This window comes from Sander lucioperca, chromosome 22 (assembly GCF_008315115.2).
Source record: "Sander lucioperca isolate FBNREF2018 chromosome 22, SLUC_FBN_1.2, whole genome shotgun sequence".
NCBI classification, from domain to species: Eukaryota; Metazoa; Chordata; class Actinopteri; order Perciformes; family Percidae; genus Sander; species Sander lucioperca.
In genome coordinates, this window is record NC_050194.1 from 11349485 (window position 1) to 11370864 (window position 21380).

General features: G+C 40.8%; 1 protein-coding gene across 2 annotated transcripts in view; it reads left to right on the top strand.

Moving 5' to 3' along the window:
- The first annotated feature begins 645 nt into the window (after positions 1-645).
- Positions 646-21380, top strand: part of itga3b (integrin, alpha 3b) — a 32178-nt gene continuing 11443 nt past the window's right edge. Inside the window, exons 1-3 of one of the 2 annotated variants that reach the window (XR_004103649.2) lie at positions 646-1086; positions 18378-18505; positions 20017-20099. Coding sequence is in view for 1 of the 2 variants with exons in the window: in XM_031291302.2 (XP_031147162.1) it covers positions 911-1086; positions 18378-18505; positions 20017-20099 (387 nt within the window). In the remaining variant the exon portion in view is untranslated. The remainder of the gene's footprint in view (positions 1087-18377; positions 18506-20016; positions 20100-21380) is intronic. The other variant, XM_031291302.2, reaches the window with a different exon arrangement.

The following is a 21380-nucleotide window of genomic DNA, read 5'->3' on the forward strand; positions in this document are numbered from 1 at the left end:
CACAATTACACAGGCTACATTTAATTTATACGTTTAACCAGCTTGAAAAAGCTATTGTATGCTCTTTTGCAGATGTGGAAAAAGTTCAACAGAGACAGTCATTTCAGAAACATTACCATACTGTCTGGATATTTGTCGGGAGAGCACTTCCACTAGCTTACTTGTAATATCTAATCTAATCTAACTAATAGATCTGTTGTGATTTTACTTCCCGTGCTTGTAAATGGAAAATACTGAAAGGAGTTTATTAATAAGCTAATTTAATTGTTGATTAGAATGTGATTAAAATCAGAAAAGATTTCATGATGTGGTGTTGATGGAGGTATTGCTCAAATATATGTAATATTGTATGACAGTTCCATAAAGGGATGAATGAAAACCCAAGCCACATACATAGCCTACATGTTTATTGCACAGATACCAAGTTACTTTCAATATCTCGTGTAAAACTAATGGCTTCAACTTTTTTTTCTGAAAAGTGTAATTGAGATTTTTACTGTCGTCAGGTAGAACATGTCGAAAGCAAAAAATGTTGTACGTGTGTGAAAGAGAGAAGTAGAGACAGGGAGGGGAAAAAGGCGAGAGACGGAGGTTTCACTCAACTAACCACACTCAAGTGTGTGAATGAAGTGAGTGTGCACTTGTTTCAAATGGGTGTGGAGGGCAGAGAGGAATGAAGAGAGAGAGCAGAGGAGGGCAGCAGAGAGAGGCAGAGGGAGGCAGATACCGACACCTAGGCAGTAACACTTAGTGCGAGGGGGGGACGACACACCGGCTCTCAATGGGCAGGTCTCTGTGAAGCGCAGCCTACCTGTTGGAGCTCATTGCGGGAGACTGCCGTGCTGGACCCACGCTGATCGTGGATCTGCTGTTAAACCCACTGCACTTGCGAGGCGTGAACAGCCCAAACATGTCTCCAAGACTATTGCTCTGCGCTGTTTTGGCTGCGTACCACGGGACGCAAATCGGCAGTGGATTTAACATAGATGAACGGTTTCCTGTGATCAAAGAGGGAAAAACCAAAGGGAGCTTCTTTGGATTCTCAGTAGCTGTGCATCAACAGACGGAGGGCGCCAGAAAGTACCTGTAAGTTATCAGCTGTGCATGTCTAAATGCTCCACTTTTGTCTCCTCTTGAGGTTAAAATACCCAAACTACGCACCTGCTTTAGACCAGGTGGCGTAACAAAAAACAACCATTGTATCCGCCTCAAAAAGGCTTATTGCGCCCACATACTGCGCAAATGCCGCGATGAAGCTTTGGAGTCTACAATATATTGCGTTTGCGGCCCATTTATAACCTGCGTATAGGCTACTTGTTAAATGATTTCGCATCACACGCTTCCCTTTTTCTACAAGGCAACCACCTGTTAAAAGGCAGCGGAGCAGTTTAAATCTCTGCACATGTATTTAGGCCTTTTGACCGTTTTTGACGAACTGTGTCATGTGTGTGCCTCAAGATTAAAAGTCTTGTAATTGGACGTGCGGAACTTGGTACCTGGGTCAGAAAAACATGTGTCTTGCTTTTCAGTTAACTTGTGAAAAGTAGTCACATCAAACAGGAATCTGAGATGTAAAAACATAGGCGAATGAATATCTCTCTTTTTTTCTTTAGAAAAGACAAATTCTCCATTTTATTTTTTCCCTTTTCTAGCTGTCATGCACGGCTATGTCCAAAACCTTTAATCATCCATTTATTGCAAGTGCCATTCTCCAACTTTGACTCAATCCTATTGTTGAAAATGCATAATTGACTAAATTGGAATTGCTATAATTCCTGTTTGAGAGGAACTTGTACTGCAGCTGTGGGTGAAACAGCTGGGCCATGTGAACACAGGCCCAGCAACTTCAATCTGGGACTTGTTTATGCTGTGCAGTTTAATACGCCATCTGAAGTGTCTTTTAGGGTCACAGCATGTGGGAATTTAAGTTATTGTTTTAAAAAAGTAATTTCAGATCAGTTTATGGGTTCCCAAGCTATTCAATAGTAATCCCATAGACTTCAGTGTACATTTTGGAATGCACAGAAAGCCGTGACATAGCCTGCTCTACTCTCTTTCCACCTATCCCGGGGCTATTATATTTAGCTGGGACACAAGTGAGTTTGTGTTTCGCAATAAAGGTGTTCATTGGCCTGTAACACTTGTAGGCTGTTATTACCTAGACATGAATGCTCATGTGGAGTTAACAGTGTTTGGGAGGATCTACGTGAAAGTACATGCTTTTTGTTTAAGGAATAGTTGATGTTCAATAACAAGAATGTGTGCGACACATCTGTCCTATATGTAGCTTATTTAATCAAATATCCTTAAACTGCATCATTGTTTAGGATTTCCCTCGGCCAATTACAGTGGCCCCCCCTAATCCTTCCGCATCCATGATCACACGCGTGTCCATAACTAGATGTTATCTGTGTCCTGGTCCTGCTTTGAAGGGTAATGCAGGAAGAAAATTGCAAACCAGGGCACACTTCCTCTGTGTTGTCACAGTGAAGGTTTACCAGCCTAAAAAAAAGAAGGTTCAGCGTAATCACTGCAGAAATTTCCCCTAGTTTATAGAATGAGTACCAGTGTCCAGCTGACACCTAATCAATGTGCCATCTTGGCCCTGTCCCCAGTGGGATGGAGTCACCGTTCACAGACTGCAACCCAAGAAGGCACCACATGGCCCTGGTAGAGAGGCTGGAGGCCTGTGGGGACAAGAAGGCTGTAAAAAGTCTCATCAGTCCGCTGCTAGCTAAGAGGTTTAAGCTAATTCATGCTCTGTTCTATATTGCAGCTTTTTTAATCTGTGAATACACCACTGTTGAGTAAAGACCGTTCTTTAGTACTCAGACCTAGTTGTGTACATACTCTGTGATTCTGTAAAGACACATCACAATGTATTGATGGTGTGTCCCATGTTTGACTTGGGCTGGTTTTACAGTGCTGTCTGTGTCCTCTGTTTTGTCTTGCTTCTTTTGTAGCCCCAGATCTGTCTCACCGCACCACAGAGCTGTTTATTACATACTTCCTCATTATTGGAACGAGCTAGAGTGTGAATATTTAAAAAATGCGGGAACTCGGCATATAAACTGCGTCGTGACATGTACAATGTTAACAGTGGCCGTTCTTTGTGCATGCGTGAGTCAAACAGAGTCCAGGTTAAAAGTCAAGAGAGAGCGCTTCCACTCCCACTTCTGCAGTAAAGCGAGTGCAATAAAGTTTTTCCTTAACCTCTTAAGAAAGAGGCTGTTATCTAATTAGTCTGAATCTAGCAGTGTATCTTGGCTCAGCTGAAGCAATTTAAAAATGTTTTCTGAAAAGAGGGGGGTACATGACCAATTAGTAGGCCAACATTGCTTCTTCTTGGGAAAGGGCTGCACCTGAATTATCTAATAGCTACCTGAGGCTAATTTGTACGGGGCATTCACTTCTCCAATCCCCCTAAACTCTTTGAATCGCCCAAATACGGTCTCTGAGAGATTTTTTCTGAGAGGGCTTTTTTTGTTCTCTGTTATAGCAGGGAGGAGGGACTGGGCAGTCAGCTGGCCACCTATTGGCTCTTCCAGTCCCCTAACCCCATGGTATGATTGGAATGTAGTACCCTTCTCTGCACAGTCACAACCTGCCAGGTTTCAGGTTGAGACAAGACAGAAGTGAGTGATTCTGGGGACTATAGTGGAACACACACAAGCCCTCCAACATCATTCCTCTGTTCATCATTCAGCAGACAAGGATTCCTTAATTGTATGGGTGGGAAACCCCTGCGACCTGAAAGGAAGAATTTAATTCCTCTGACTGATGAATATTTAATCAGAGCTGAAGAGCCTTTGCTTTTCCAGCTCATCTCTGTCTGACTGCAGTGGCCCGAGGCCATGAAAGAGCCATTTAATTTGACGGGCCTTCCCCTTTCTGCTGTAAGGTACAGATTTAACTGCTCAATCTGCTATAAGGTTTATAGACACACAGTCTGATGTGTGGTTTGAACATGCACAAGTGCATGCGTTGCTTCTCTTTAAACCCCCTTTGAGTTTGTTTGAATTAGAATCTTGATTCCAAAATCACATTTCTATTTTGCAATGGTAATGTGATGCAGCAGATAAACATGGTGTGTTGTACAGAACCTGCATCCTCTAGTTAAACTCTTTAGTCTGTTAAATACAGGAATGGATGCACTGAAAAGACATTTAAGTGCAAAGTAACACTCCATGCATCTCCACGTCTTGAATATTGAATAATCAGCCTATGTTCATTTTAGTTACAATGAACTCACACAGTGACTAGTTATAATACTCTAAACATAGATTTTCATAGAGTGTCACTTTAACTGAATGCCCCCATGTGTTATATGACATGCTGTTGCACAGGCTAACGGAAGTGATGCAGATGGATCTGTCTGGCTGTGATCCAAAATCCCCTCTCATAGAAATGCTAGTGGTCTTTGTCTCTGAGGTGGACCTATCAGATCGCTAGTGTCATGCCACAGTGAAACATTTCCAAAGAACAATCCTGTGTTGCCCATTAGGTCCCCACATTCATGTATTACATGAGAGCGAGCAGTCATAGTCCCAATGAGAAGAAGGCACGGTAAAAAAAAAACCATCTAAGGCAAAAATGTAATAGGATTTAATGGAAAAAACAGTAAAAGCATTTTCACCACTTTTTGAGTTATTATTGTTGACTATCTTTTTCTAATATGATGCCCTTTACACAGTGTTTATAAGTTGTAAGTAGTGCCTTCATTTTATGTTAATAAACCATTTACTAATGATTTATAGATATGTTATAAGCCATTGATAAATACAGCTTTTGGGTTGCCAGGTTGTAAAAACTCACTTTGATTGGTTAGGCCATTTGACCACATATGTCTAAAAGACTTGATGAGGACAATCTGGACCAAAATACATTTATTAACAACTTATTGACATTGTAGACTTGATAGTTAAAAACCCTTTATTAAAGACCTTCAACTGCAGACATAATCTTTTACTAGATAGAGAGAAACACATGAGCATACACACCTGCCAATTGGACTTTTGACAATTTGGCAACCCAAATTTTTTCTAATGGCTTATGAAGCATAAATTACAGTGTATAAACCAATTTAAAGGGTTCCTTATTTAAAAGTAGCACCAAAGAAAATAAAAAAATAAAAGCCATGAACCCAGGCAAATCAGTGTGTTGTGAACCAGTGTGTTTGTAGATTGAAAGGTATACATGGTTTTAAGTCCTTTCTAATTTATTGGAGTCTAAGCCAAGCCACTGCAACTGTACAAGACCTTGCTTAAAGTTAAGTGCAAGTGTGTCCATAGTGACTGGCCCTAATCTTTATGGTATTTATTGTCCGTATCCAATCAGTTGGTAATGGCATGGGCTGCATTTTGTGTAGCAGCAGAATGAGTGACGGCTTCTAATAACATGTTGAAATGGATCCCAGCGGGACATCGGGCCTCCTGCTAATCTCCACAGAGGATATTCTCTATGGTGGGGCTTTCATTGGAAATACCTGCAGTGAAGACTGTTTCTATCTTAACAAAACTGTAAGAGATCCCCTGCTTCTACAAATGCCCTCAACCAACATTGAAAAGAAGCTGGTGTAGCTGGCCTGCAGGCTAATGAGGGCTACCTGCAGCTAGAAAAGCTATATGCTTCAATACCTTTCCCCTCTTCGTGCCATTTTTCATCTTTGAAGGGGAAGTGATCCTGAAGTATAGGTTTACACTTGGTATGTGGAAGTCAGTGAAAGCGGTAACTTGTTGTCTGAAAATGTGTATACCCTCCTTTTTATAAAATTTATTGATCAATTAAAATAATATAAATGAAAATATGATAGATAAAGACAAATATCTGCTCCAGTTGTGTTTTGTGGGCGTTTTTCACACCTCAACAGGTAAAAACAGATGGTTCATGCACACACCTGCACCACTTTTATATAAGCTGAGTAATATGAGTGAGAACTTGGGACTACACAGGCACGTTAACTGTGCCTGTCTGCTCCATTACAGCTGTGAGGTAGTCCACCTGTAACCCACCAGCTCCCCCTTCCCCCCTTTACATACTGGGGTCAAAATGTTAATGGAAATGCTGTTATTGATACTGCGAGTCTCTTGTGAATTCTGCTATGGCTGCATGATTTGTGTCCTAGTGTGGGGTCACTAGAAACATGTGTCCAGGCTCAGTCCAGCTGTGATTCTGTGTATACCTGTTTCTATGCATACATTTGTGTGTATTTCTCTCTGTCAGTTTGGTAGATTTGCATGTTTTTGTGTGCGTGTTAATAATGTGTAGCAGTGCTGTGCTGTCTGCATCTGCAGCAGTGGGGGGGTCACCAGTCTGACGTAATTTACCCAGCGACGCTAGACACTGGGTGGTTAGTAGGGCTGAACGATTTTTGAAAATAATCTAATTGCGATTATTTTCCCAAATATTGCGATTGCGATTTGATTATTTTTTTAAGCTCTTTGTCTTCTGTATTATTCAAAGAATAATAATATAATAATTTATAGTATGAACACACAATTACACACTAGACAGTTAAATAAGTAAAAATATAGTATATAGTATATACACACACACACACACACACACACACACACACACACACAGAGTGTAATTTTTTACAGTGCACAGAGAGGAGCTGCCTCCAGCCCCTCCCCCTCGTGAAGTTGCGTGCTGCCGTGTGTACTTGTTCAGAGAGGCTATCGTTACGTTAGCTAGTTGCTGGTGTTCTTGCCGTGGGATTAACTGTACTAATAAAACTGTTGAAACACCGCGGCCACGCTGCTGTGAAAGCTCCCTCAACGTCATTTATCAGTCTGCTTGTTACCCCTCTCAGTAGCAGCTCCTCCACTCATATCTTTATAACGGAGCTAACCGCTAACCGGAGCTAACCGCTAATCAGAGCTAATCGTTGCCAACCGAGCCTTGAGTTCTGTGTGCCTGTATCCATTAACTGCATGTATAGACTCAAGCCTGAATAAAACCCTTCATTTTATTAAAATGGCTGTAAAAGTTTTAAACTACAACTCAGAGTTGTTTGAATGACAGAAATCAGCTCAAGGTAAGGCGTAACGTTAGCGTGCTAGTTGATGCTTTCTCTGCGGAGTGCAGACTGATTTGCTCTCGCGAGTCATGTGACCAAATCGCAGCCTTTGCGATTAGGAAATTGCGTTTTAACATATCGCAATATTATCGCAAATGCAATTAATCGTTCAGCCCTAGTGGTTAGCATACTGTAGTTAGCAGACCAACCTACAGACATAAGCCAACATAACATTGTCCTTGTCAGACAAGGTTGTACTCATTGCTAATGAAAAAGTGAGTTAGTTTATTATCAGGGGGATGACCTGCCTTGTTTAATGTATCACACTGGGTCTAAATGAGTTTGCTCTCTTGTTACTGTTTCACCAATGGCAGATGGTGGTCTTCAAACAGGATGTTTGTCCAGCTGAGATCAGACCTGTGTGTGTGTGTGTGTGTGTGTGTGTGTGTGTGTGTGTGTGTGTGTGTGTGTGTGTGAGTGTGAGAAACACAGGTGCAAACAGATTTTCTCATTTTATTTAACATTATTCAATTGTTCCATTCCTCTTGTGATCAACAGTAATATATGCATTTCATTTCCATCAAATGTTTTCCCCTTGTGACTAAATTACCATTTATCACAATGGTGGCAGCATTTCATTTCCTATATTGCTAATTCTTATGCATATTCAGTCTGCTTCATTGTTTAAAACATCTAAAACATCACCATCAACACTGTGAGAGTCTCACAAGGCTGAACGCAGCCTCGGAAGACTTGACAGAGGTGAGATGGACAGGGCAAAAATAGCTCTCTTAGGTCTGAACTCAATTCAATTCAATTCAATTCAATTTTATTTATAGTATCAAATCATAACAAGAGTTATCTCAAGACACTTTACAGATAGAGTAGGTCTAGACCACACTCTATAATTTACAAAGCCCCAACAATTCCAGTAATTCCCCCAAGAGCAAGCAAGGCTAATGCGACAGTGGCGAGGAAAAACTCCCTTTTAGGAAGAAACCTCGGACAGACCCAGGCTCTTGGTAGGTGGTGTCTGACGGTGCCGGTTGGGGATGTGCTGAACAGTGGCAATAATAGTCACAAAGATAATGGAACAGTGACTACAAATGGTAGTCGTAGTAGTTCATGTCATAACAGGGCACTGAAGGGCGTTACAGGATGTAGCGTGGCACAGCACAGCATGGGTGGACGTAGCAGGACGCAGACATTTGGCAGGACGTAGCCGGACACTGCAGAGCATCACCGGACACTGCAGGGCATTACAGAGCGTTGGACCACAGTGACAGCTCCAACCAAGATTGTGGTGCCACCCTAATCCAAGGGAATATTCTGGGCGAGAAAAGAAAAAGTAAGTAAAGTAAACTCCCCAGAGCTAGGTTAGTAACAAGCATTTCTGGGACAAGGATGCACACAAATGGAAACAAATGGAAAGAGAGAGGAGAGAGCAGCTCAGTGTGTCACAGGAAGGAGGGAGCTTCCCCCGTAGTCTAGAACTATAATAGCATAACTAAGAGAGGCAGGTTAAGGAGAGGAGCCTGGTCGGGCTAGAACTCTCCCCAACCAGATTGCGCTGTACTGGCCTGCCTCTCTCTACTCTATTCGCTCCCTAACTATAAGCTTTATCAAAGAGGAGTGTTTTCAGTTTATTCTTAAATATGGTGACGGTGTCTGCCCCCTGAACCCAGACTGGGAGCTGGTTCCAAAGGAGAGGAGCTTGATAGCTGAAGGCTCTGGCTCCCATTCTACTTTTAGAGACTCTAGGAACCACAAGAAGCTCTGAATTCTGGGAGCGTAGTGCTCTAGGGGGACAATAAGGTACTAAGAGCTCTTCAAGATATGAAGGTGCTTGACCGTTTAGAGCTTTGTAGGTCAGGAGAAGGATTTTAAATTCAATCCTGGATTTTACAGGAAGCCAATGCAGAGAAGCTAATACAGGAGAAATATGATCTCTTTTTTCTTAGTTCTTGTCAGAACACGCGCTGCAGCATTCTGGATCAACTGGAGAGTCCTAAGGGACTTGTTTGAGCATCTTGATAGTAAGGAATTACAGTAGTCCAGCCTAGAAGTAACGAATGCATGGACTAGTTTTTCAGCATCGTTTTGCGACAGGATATTCCTAATTTTGGCAATGTTACGATGAAAAAAGGCTGTTCTTGAGGTTTGTTTTAGATGGGCGTTGAAGGATAAATCCAAATCAAAAATAACTCCTAGATTTCTGACAGTAGTGCTGGAGGCCAGAGCAATACCATCCAGGGTAGCTATATCTTTAGATAATGAAGTTTGGAGGTGTTTGGGGCCCAGCACAATAACTTCACTTCACTAACTTGTTTGAGTTTAACATCAGAAAATTGTAGGTCATCCAAGTTTTTATATCTTTAATGCACACTTGAAGTTTAGCTAACTGACTGGTTTCGTCTGGCTTGATTGATAAGTATAATTGGGTGTTATCTGCATAGCAGTGAAAGTTAATTGAATGTTTCCTAATAATATTGCCTAGAGGAAGCATATTGACCCTTTGCACGTGACGTCACGCTCCACTCGCACGAATTACGAACGCCATGACGGACGGCGGAAGAGCTATGCTGTAGACGGACGGCAAGCTAAACTCGTACGTTTTCGTTCGTGTTTGTGTTCTCACATTCACAATCTGCAGAGTAATCCTCACCAACACAAGCATGTGTATGTATTGCCTTTCTGTTTTAAATGAGTGATAAATAAAATTATCCTCAACCAGCTAGCTGCCGTGCTAACCAGCTGTCCTGCTAACAGGTCCAACCCGATGATGACCCACATAACTAGCTAACATCGGTTATTCACTGACCTAGCTACATATCCAAAAAAGAAAACCGTTCCCTTGATCATTTAACTTAACACACATACAAAAAATGTTGGTTAAATTAAAGATGACATGGCACGGAAACTAGCTTCAAAAACGAGTTAAATGCGGGTCTGCGGAGCTCCTACCCTGGCTAGCTGACGAGCTAGCTGCAGCTGGGATGCGTTCAGGCATCCATTAGCTAGGAAGTTGCATTGGCACACCCAGTGAACAACGGTATGTTGGTAGCCACGACCGACCATGTCCTCTAAAAACATGGGCTTGTTGTATACATCTTTACTTAAGTAAAGAATAGATGTTAATACAAAATAAACCCTAGATTGATGTCTTATCTTTGCCATTATGAGGTACCTCCCCCCCGCCGTTAGCGTAGCATCGCGTACCTGTAACCCAGCCAGCTACAAATAACTGGTTAGCATCCAGACTTTTAAAAGCTTTGAGATCAGCACCAGTATATGGGGATACCCCATTTACCACATAGTGGTACAGATCATGTGGACTGAAGTCGGGCAGACTCGGTGATTTAATGAGGTCCGTGAAAATGGAGGGAGAACGAATTAAGGGTCGGTATCCAATCCTGCTGTCTCCAACTTCTCCAAATACTGCTCTTTGTGAGCACCTACCAGATGCCCTACCTCGACCGATAACGACAACTTGTTGTTCAATAGAAGAAGCCATATAAAACCATAAATACAGTTTATTTAGTGTTATGTTTTTCAAACTGATTGAAACTATGAAACTTTCCGCTCGTCCACTACTGTTTAGTATGATAGTTTAGCCTGTGCTTCCGCCATCCGTCATGGCGCCGTCACGTGGTCGTGTGACGTGTTTGCAAAGGGTCAATATAAGGAGAATAGAATTGGTCCAAGCACTGAGCCTTGAGGAACGCCATGGCTTACTTTAGCGTACTTGGAGGATTTATCATTGATATTAACAAATTGAGATCGATCAGAGAAATAGGACTTAAACCAGCTTAGCGTGATTCCTTAACTCATTGACAGTCAGTCACTCAGTCTGGGCTCAGAGAAGTGTGACTGGAAAACAAACGATTTAAGGCTTTTAGAAATAAATTTATTATTTATATATATTTTATTTTATTTTACTGACTGACTGTATCTCACAAGGTTGACCGCTATTTTTGTGAAATTACAGTTTAACCTCAACTGGCCTCAGGAGTGTGCTAGGTGTGCCGACAGTTATTCAACTTCCTCTCACTCTGTGCCACCCTGTTTTGTTAATAATTTACACCCTTTGACAGTTATACTGATATGATTTGTCTTAATATAAGAGCTACACTGTAGTCTATTTCCTCTTATAGGACTGTAGATCTAGAATGTAGCAGAGCTGTTATGATACCAATATTGGAAATGCCTCTGATACTGCCTAAAATGCTGGTATTGGTGAGCAGTGTTGGGAGTAACGCGTTACAAAAGTAACGCAATTAGAGTAATGTATTCCTTTTTGCTGTAACGCAGTAATATAACGCATTACTAATTAAATTTCAGTAATATTATACTCGTTACAATCTCAGTAACGCGAGTTACAACGCATTTTAACGCAACATTTAGTGGTGCATTGTTTTTTTTTAAGAATTCACATTTCTTCACAGGAAAAAAAAAAGCTGTATTATTTTCCTGTCGCTGTATTCGATGGTTGAGATGACTGCAGAGACAAATACATTTGCGAGATGGATATTATTTTCAGGAGTTATTACGCTGCATTGAAGTGAGCTGTCCTGTTTCTGTTCCCTTGGTCAGAGCCAGAACCAGAGACGGTACGGACAGCATGTATGTCCCAACAGGTGACGGTACGTCAGCGGCTGACAGATATAAACATGTCGGGAATTAATGATGAGGCTTGCTACACGTAAATATCATTGCATTTTATCATCCGTGGAGAGTAACTATGCCTGTAGTGGAATGGCTTCGAATGACGACCAAAAACGCTTGTCTTTTACTGTGACCATTTACTGTTCAATATGTTGCAGTTTTATAAACAAGAAAGTGAACAACTTGAGCCTGACGGACATGTTGCATCCTGGTTGCATCTCAGTAAGCTAGCAAGAGTAGGCTACACAACAGATAACTTCCGTGTAGCCTACTTCAAAATAAAAGCACTTCCTGTGACTATTCGCAGTAATACTAAATTACTGTTAAATAAGGTTGTGTAGGCTACCTTTTCACAAACCAGCTGTAAATCAAGTACTGTAAATAATGTAAATAGTGAGTTTTAATCACACTATAATTGAACATTTCCTTTAGAGTGTTTTAAACTAAACAACATGAATTTCTTATTAAAGTGCTATAAACAAACATTTTACAACAATGCCGTACTTTTAATTGAGTATTTTCATTTTCTCCTACTTGCCTATTATACGTTTTACTTATCTATTTTTTATAGATTTAGTTACTTTGCATATTTATATTAATTATACAAAATATGAATAATCTATGATGTATTAAAGTGGATAAATAGGAGACTTTATTGATCCGGTGGTGAAATTCACAAGCTAGCTGCCAAATCAAACTTCCGCTGTTATTTTGGTGAAAGTAACTCAAAAGTAATGCAAAAGTAGTGTAACGCATTACAATTCAGAGACAGTAATATTGTAATATAACTAATTACTCTCAAATGACAGTAAATAGTAATCTATAATGTATTACATTTTGGAAGTAACTTGCCCAACACTGTTGGTGAGAATGCGAGTCTATGCTCGATCTGATACCACATTATTTCGAAATCGTTATCGGAAAGGAAAAAATAGTTTTGGAACATCTCTAGAATGTAGATCATTTTGTGTGCTGATGGTTGTAAGGGTTGAGTTTTTGTGGTTGAATGTTGTTTTTCCGGCTGGGTGATACTTCCATGTTACCTTGTTTACCTACTTGTTATGGTAAATATATGTATCATGTAGTTATTGTACACATTTATGTTGTCGAAATTCATCATTCTAAGCGAGCTGTGACTTAAAACCTACAAAATTAGTTATAGAAGTTTCTTGTTTTATACCTGTAAAGACTTTGGCCTCATGTACATTTGCCATGTTGTGATATACAGTATATCAATATTGGCAAACTATCCCTATTAATCTACTAATCTTAGAATTAAAAGATAGAACAAATGTAAAAGTCCTAAAACGCACAGGTGCTGTGATGGCAGGTCTGTTTGACCAATTTCCTTTTTGCAGCAGGTTGATGTATTACTGTTTGTCCACACACACACACACACACACACACACACACACACACACACACACACACACACACACACACACACACACACACACACACACACACACACACACACACACACACACACACACACACACACAGAGTCAGTGTGTTAACAACTAGGCGTGCTTACTGTGAATATTGTGATAGCAATGTGCATGCTCACCCCCACCTATACTGCTTTGTGAGAGTGTTTCCTGAAAGTACAAAGAACTGGATTTATCAGAGTGCTATTGTAAAGTAAATAAAGTCATTACATCATTACAAGAGCAAAAAGAGATCTCAGCCCTAGTCTGCTCTTGTCCTCATCCTTAATTCAATCTGAAAATTGAGTTGCTCCATTCAATATTATCTCAATTTGTTTGCTTGTGGCAATGTTTCTGTGGAATGGATATAAGTTGCTTGTAATTGCTTTATACCATCCTGAGAGTGCAGTATAGGCGAGTGTGTGTGTATCTGTTACGTAAATGGATTTAGGAGTAAGGGTGATGATTAATAGCATTTTATGCGCCTGTTCCTTGCTTGTACTTGTTTGGCAATTTGGTGACCTGCTATGTGCCAAAGTGTAGAACTGGGAGTGTCAATGCAATTGAGTTGGTGGTGAGTGTGTTTTGTTCAGTCTCGGACCTGGTCCACCACAAGTAATATTTTCGCCATTTAAGCTGGTGGAGGCACACCTACAGAGACCTCTTTTACTCATATTTTGCGTGTTTGGTTGACTTTTATTCTTCAGCAAGCCAACATATCTGATAATTTTTTTCCTAATATGGCTGTGATGCCAGTTAAACTAAAGGCTAATGTCTGTTTACCACCAACATTTGTCATCCACAACAGCTTGCACAGTCTTCCCTTTCAGCGGAAGGTAGCAGGTATGTGTCTCATCTTCATTGTGGGCATGCACTCCAGTTCCACATGTTACCTGAACTAAACCCCCGCACAAGCAGCACCAGGCTGTTGCAAAATAACCAACCAACTTGTGTTCTCTTGTGCACGAACTGGTGATTGCCTAATCTGTAGTGTGGAGTGTTCAAGATGGCGCCATCATTGGCATTCACAGTTTAGTAGTAGGGAAGTGTAGATTTAGCCTTAAACTTCTCTCTCCTCTTCACATCACTGAACCTCCTCACCACTGTTCCATCAATCCGCCACCCCTCTGTATCCTTATCCAACAACACCTTGTTACCAGTGGCAACATCTGCATGTGTCTACTTGCAAATGGTTCTGACAACAGCAGCCTGCCATCACACTTTTAATAGCAAAAGACGTAGACCTGTGGGGATGTGCTTCGATTCACAAAATGACCATCCATAGAATTGTCAAAAGAATATGTGAGAAGTAGTAGATACACTAATTATGATTTTTTTTTTTCGTCAGTGAAGTCATGAAAGAGTTGCATGGCTGATAGTGAAAAACAGGCCCTGAGGTAGCCTATTCTAACATGAAAATTGAAGCTTTTTTTCATTTCAGTGCCCCGAGGGCTCACAGCCGCACCCTGTGACAAACAGGTTGTCCTAAGCCTTATGTGGACAGGTGATCCATCACTAGTGTAAGGCTGACATACTCAAACACACTCGCAGCAGCTCTAATACTTGGTCACCCACTTTCACTCACTTACCCATTTTTAAATATTTATATCGCTTGACATCTAAGGCAAGGGCCAGCAGGGTGAAAAGCTGTGTGCCAGTTTTAAACATTTATCATTTGTCTCATCACACTCCTGTTCAGACTGGGCTGAGATGAAGATGAATGTACTCTAAATGAGACTGGCTGGCCCTGCACATTGTCTCTTCTTGTTAGTCTTGCAAAAGCCTGTGAGATGGATAGAAAAGGGTAAAGTCAAAAGTCAAAAAGTCATGTTTAATTAAGTCGGGTTTCCGTGCTGCTGGTGTTATTCTGAGTCAGGAGCGGTCAGGTGGGGGGGGGAGAGTTAGTTTTAATTAGAGAGCTACATATGTTGTGCTGAGTGTCTTACGGACAGATGTCTGTTTACCAAACTGACACGGCCTTGTAGTGTTTTCTCTTTTTCTCTCTTGTGAGTGAAAACCCTCCCTTCCATCACTCCCTCGCATTTTTTTAACACCTCCTACCCCTGCTATGCTTTTTGGCACTGTCAGGAGCTGTGCGGTGGGCAGTGGTGATTAAGATGACTAGATATAGTTCACCTCTATTTGTTCAACTAAACCCCACTGATATGAATATACAGTAGTTCTTATCCAACTCCCATTCTTCTGGGAGGTTTTTAACTCCAGATGTCAAGAATGCAGGCCGCGCTCACCTTGGCTGGGTGTGTTCGCCACAGTAAATGTTTGGTTTAGCCAGCCGATCACTTGTGAGGCAGAGGGGGCGAATTTCAACATGTTCTCAGAGTTGGAATGCATCTGCAGGTTGCCCCCCCCCTTCCCTTCTCTGGGCCTTTGACAGCCTGTTTATGAGGAGGTGATGAGCAGGGAGGGAGGTGGGAGGAGAGCACACAGGACAGGATATGAGGTGTGCTGTCATGGCCGAGTCAACTCTTTGTAACTCACATTTTGGTGATTTTTATGTATAAGTTGAGAAGACTTAAGAAACTACTTTCACATAAAGTGACAATCTTGAGGTAATCAATTTGAAAAACAGCTTTTTTTATTGATATTTGGAGAATATGAAGGACAGGTTACACTTAGGCTTGTGTGCTGATTAAACAAACAACATTTAACATGTCAATTAGGAAGCTTTAGAGGTGCCGGTAGGTGGGTTTTTGTTACCTTTGAGCTGACCCAAGCTCACCCTGTTTCCAATCATTGTCCTAACCTATTTTTAACCTATATATTATTTACCCCACAGACATGAGAGTGGGATCAGTCTTATCAATCTTCTCATCTCTGCAAGAAAGCGAATAATCGTGTTTCTCAAAATTTCAAACTATTCCTTTAATTAAAGAGTTACCTTTTGATGAAATTACCACTTCCCAGTTTGAAAGGTGTGTCTTCACTGTATGTCAAACCTAATTTTGTCAATCAGCAGTGTTGAATTTTCAGAACAAACACAGGTGACCCATGTGGCTCTGATGAGACAGTGAGACAACAGTGAGTATGTTTATGATTTCAGGTTGGGCTAAGTCTTTTTATCCGGTTTGCTGTAACAAGGACTTTGCCAGCGAAGGTTACCCAAGCCTCCCTAAAGCTGTTCGATTAGCGCTGGACTGTGCCTTCCTCATAGTTTTTTTCTGTGTGTGCAAAGTTCACAATAACTAGCCTCTAAGTGTTTTATAACAGTCTTGCTTATTCTCTGGGTTGACCCAATTTCTTTCCTGCTCTTTCTAAACGCTTTGGAGATGTCGCTTAGTTTCCCCACAAGAATGGCTGACCTTGTAAGTGAGTGTTTTGAGACACTGTGCCGTTTACAACTGAAAAACATGTTGTGGGGCCATGACTTTTGGTTTAATGGCTATGGAAGTAGACAGGCAAGTCATGTACGCAGAAAACACACACCAACATGCTCATGTGCTCACATTTTCTCACACACTCATACTGTAGATTACAGAAGGGGCCTCCACACTCACAGTGGGACTCTGTGGCCCCGATTCTCCACATATCAGTCAGTCCAACTAACTACTACAAACCTCTGTAGAATCTCAGATGGTGTCTACATTACTGAATGATTACCTGAACCAAGGCCTCTTCCTTCTAGTCCACTGGAAACTGCAGGCCCTCAGAGGCCATCTTGGCTCTAGCTGGTTGTCATCACTGTGGCAAGATAATTGATTCATTCATTGCTGATAATGCCCATCTGGTAGCAGAAAGAAGAGATAATTGTATCTTTCTGTTTCAAATGATGGCTGGAGGATGTCTGTTTTTCATGCATCAGTGGAAAATATGAAAGCAATGTGTTCACTTTCATATACTTCTGGTCCACTTGTCAACCTGGTTGTAATAAGATTAGATAAGTAAAATGTATGCCACAACTCCTGAACTAAGATCAGAAATGTTATCATTTCCCAGATGGTCGAGTATTAAATCGGTAATGGGGTAATTCGATCTAAGATCTGCGGCGGAAACAAACTTACATGAGTCTGCTCATGTTCAGGTGACACATCAAAGAGAAAATATTTGTGTCTGGGCTTGAGATGTTCTTGTGATTAGATTGCAAGTATGTATGAGGGCATGTTGTCTATGTGAGTGTGTATAAATACAGAAGTCTGTGGAGGAGTGGTAGAGCCTGGTACACAGTTTCACTGTGTTTGTATAGCATGGAAACTCACCGCATAACCTATGAGTAGTGTGTGAGCGGGCACGGCTCACCATTAACAATATTTTACAAAATCTATATAACATTCTTTCATGTTAATCCTCGGACATCAAGTAGTTTAGTATGCCTCATCCTTACTGTGTGTCATGTTTTACCTTTCAGGACATGATAATCAAGTTGGAACAACGAAGGGTTTGACTCATGAGAGAGATTTTGATTTGAACGCACAATGACTTTACTGTAAAGGTGTACACCCACTATCTGTACTTATTCTTACTTATCAGTGTGTGAAAGGGGGGGGGGGGGGGGTTGCTTGACTAACCACTTCCCACTGTTCACCACTGCTATCATGTCAGCATGCAACCATTATTGCATGAACACATTCAGAAAGCTTGAAGGAAAGAACACACGTTGACTACACTTCTATATGCTTTTGTTTCCCACATAGTACAGCAGGCCATGAGTCTAACACACACTGTAAACAAGATTGTCGGCACCTTCTGCCCACAAAGTAGAGCTAATAAATCTTGTGCTGACTGTAAATAGTGTGTCCCAGGCAGCGCAGAGCCTTGTAGAGGGAGTAATCCCTCTACTTCAAAGTTCTGTGGTGTGTTAAAAGGTGCTGATGTAGGGAGTGTCTGGATGAATGGACAAAAAGATCAGGTCCATCACCAAGAAGCTTGTGTGTGTGTGTGTGTGTGTGTTTGTGGGGGGGGGTGTTGCCCAGACTTGTCACGGGTCATGCTCTGACTGCTCCACTCTGTCCACTATTAATTCACAGGTCACGTGAACTGTCTCACTGTGTGTGTGTGTGTGTGTGTGTGTGTGTGTGTGTGGGGGGGGGAACGGAACAAATACTATCTCTAAGATGGAAGAGGGAGCAAGATGCTCATATTCAAATGTAGTACAACTTAGACCTATAGGATAGTTTTCCTGTGTTTAGACTAGAAAGTTTATCTGTTAAATCTTCTCATCTACTTTTTATGTATTGTTTAACACCATGCCAGCTCTGATATAATCCAATAGTCTTTATGTATCTGCCTTTCTTTCTGTCTGTATCAAGGCTTCTTGCAGGAGCACCAAAAGAGAAAGCCGAATCTCTACGAAATGTCAATGAAACAGGCGCCATCTACTCCTGTCCCATTACAACAGATCCGGCCGACTGCTCCAGAATGGACCTGGTCAGCACAAGTAAGCATGATGTAGAGCTCATTGAAGGGATTCGTCATTTTGTCATTTAACAGGGGAATGCATTATTCTAACAGAGTTTCTGTACAGGTTAGTGTTACAGGTTAGTAATTTGAGTGAGCCTGAGGCACACAGTGAAGGTAGAGTTGACTGCAGTCTGCACCTGAGCAGACTCCAAGATGAGGGAGATGAATTAACATTGAAGTGAAAACAAGACAAAGTCTACAGCCATGCTAGCTGCTCTGTGGGGCTGAACTTAGGCATAGCAGTGAGCTCAATTTTAACATGCTCACAAAGACAATGCTAACGTGCTAATGTTTAGTAGGTATAATGTTTACCTTGTTCACTAGCTCTAAACAAAAAGTACAGCGGAGGATGATGAGAATGTCATTAGTTTTGTAGAAAACAAGGTGTTGGTCAAATTTTAATTGCGACCTTATGGTGGTGCTAGATACAAAAGTTAAAAAAATCATTAGGATTCATCCTCTGGGCACCATGAATGTATGTACAGAATTGTCATGGCCAATAGTAGTTAGTTAATAGTAGTAGATATCTTTGAGTGTATACTCATTGTTAGAGCCACACCGCTAGAAATATTATTTAAGGGATACTCAATTGTTAACTTGTTAATCTACAATGTAGTATTTCACTTATATAAAGGTGATTTAAAAATAATGGTCAAAACTTCCTAGACCCGCCCTGTCTTGTTAACATGACTTTCAAACTCCATGCCCCCAGTCTGTTAAAAAAAAACAAGATAACTCTGATCTTGACTCTATCTGACCTTTATGTGTGAGTTTCCCTTCAACACATACAATTCACTGTGAAGGATTTCCCTGATTGCAAAGTAATGAACTGTAAATAACAACCTGCTAGCTTCCTCTTTATTCAATAAGCACAGTGCTAGTGTGTCAAACAATCTCTGAGTCTAATCCTCTGGCCTGCCCTACAGCATTCCCCGATCATTTGCTGCACCTACATCATTAGCTCCAGGATATGAAACTCTGAAAGCGCATCTTTTTTTTAATTGAAGGTTATTAACTGATAGACTTACCGCTGTACTACCTGGAGGTGAATAGGCCCCCCCAGAGGCTACAAGTAAAAACCATAATGAAAGGATTCCTCATCACTTTTGATGTTCAGCTTTTGAGTGACTATTGCTGCCGTCACTGCACATTTTTGTGGTTAATATTTGTCAGGGCATGATCCAGGCTGAATCAAGCTTGGCTGTTTGGATTGTTTTTCCTGTGACTATTATCACCATAATCATGTTGAATGTTTTCTGTTTTTTTTCTTCTATATAATGAATGATTGGGCATGGCTGACTATGAACTGTATACTGGTTTGTCTGGTTAAAATATGGTACTGAATTAACAGTAGAAACCTGGTTTTAAATAAAAGACCAAACATGTCAGTAACCTAGATGTGAAACTGTGTTTGTACACCTTTTTTCATGTTCATAGTAACCTTTTAAACCCTTTAATTAATAAGTCAATAATCTGACCCATCCACAGCAAATCCATCTGAGATGGTGGAGGGCATGTGGCTGGGTGTGACAGTGGCCAGTCAGAGAGACCAGCCGGCAGGACGCGTGCTGGTGAGATGACATCCTGCTTTACTCTTTTAGTCAGTGTCACAGGTGGCACATATTTACTGTAGCACTGGGGGATGCAGGGTGAGATAAAACCCTTTTGTATTTTATTATTTTGTGTCACAGATGACACAGTGTGCTTGTTGCAATATTTACTGCAACATAAAGCAACCAGATGATACACTCAACACCCACACACCCAAGACAGAATGACACATACAGGTAGCAATTGCCACATAGGGAAACAATGAAATCCTGGTCATAAGTAAGATAACATTGGGATTTTTCCCTTTTAATATGATTAAAGAGAACATTGTGCTAACATCTTATAGTTATTGTTGTTTTTATGAAAGATAACATCATTTGGCTCAAAAAACAGCAAAAAGACTCACACACAGAGACATTACTTGCATTCATACAAAAATTATTATTTCCAGAGAAAAATAACTCTCTAACACTTTTTGGCTGTGCCACTAAAAATGGGCCCAAGCTCAGGAGTCTCTCTGTGCTTGTCCCATAGGCTTGTATACAATTTTAAATGTATCTTGTATAAACTGTTCACAAGAAACGCAATATTCAAATATGATTACAGACCTAGAAATACCTTAAAGTTTTTTTAAACATATTTCTTTAAAAAGAATGCTTTAAACAGCCTAATCCCTAAACAGAAACAAAAACACCCCTCCCACTCTACCATACTTGTTGTCTCTTTCCCTGGGAACCCATCTTCTTATTCAAATGGACCCTCCCACTTGGGTTCGGCAGTTCCCAGTCTTTTATTGTGCCTCAGAGTAGAGTAGAAGTATAGACTGTTTTTTTGGGGGGGTTTTTTGTGTTTTTTTTTTCAACTATTCAGCATGACATACAGTATCAAAAGAAAATATCAAAAGTACAAACATATTTTGTCTGTTTTGTTTTCCTTGAGACCGCAGAGGGTGGGGGGTGGGAGAGGGTTTTTGTTCTTCTGCAATTTGTGTTTCTCTGTGCACCATCTGACATTACCTGTCATACATTGTGGAATTTGTTTTATATGTCTGAACGATATAAATGGTGCTAATAAAAAATGTATCACAAAAAATATTGAACGAATTGAAATATCAACAATATAGAAGGGAGAAAAGCCACACGCAAAGTAAGATTAAACGAAAAAACAGATAAGTAAAGAGAGAGAGAGAGAGAGAGAGAGAGAGAAAAAAGAAAGAAAGCATAGACTGTTAATATTAATTTTATAGTCAATGAGTGGAAGAGACAAGTGTATCTGTGTGTGTGTGTGTGTGTGTGTGTGTG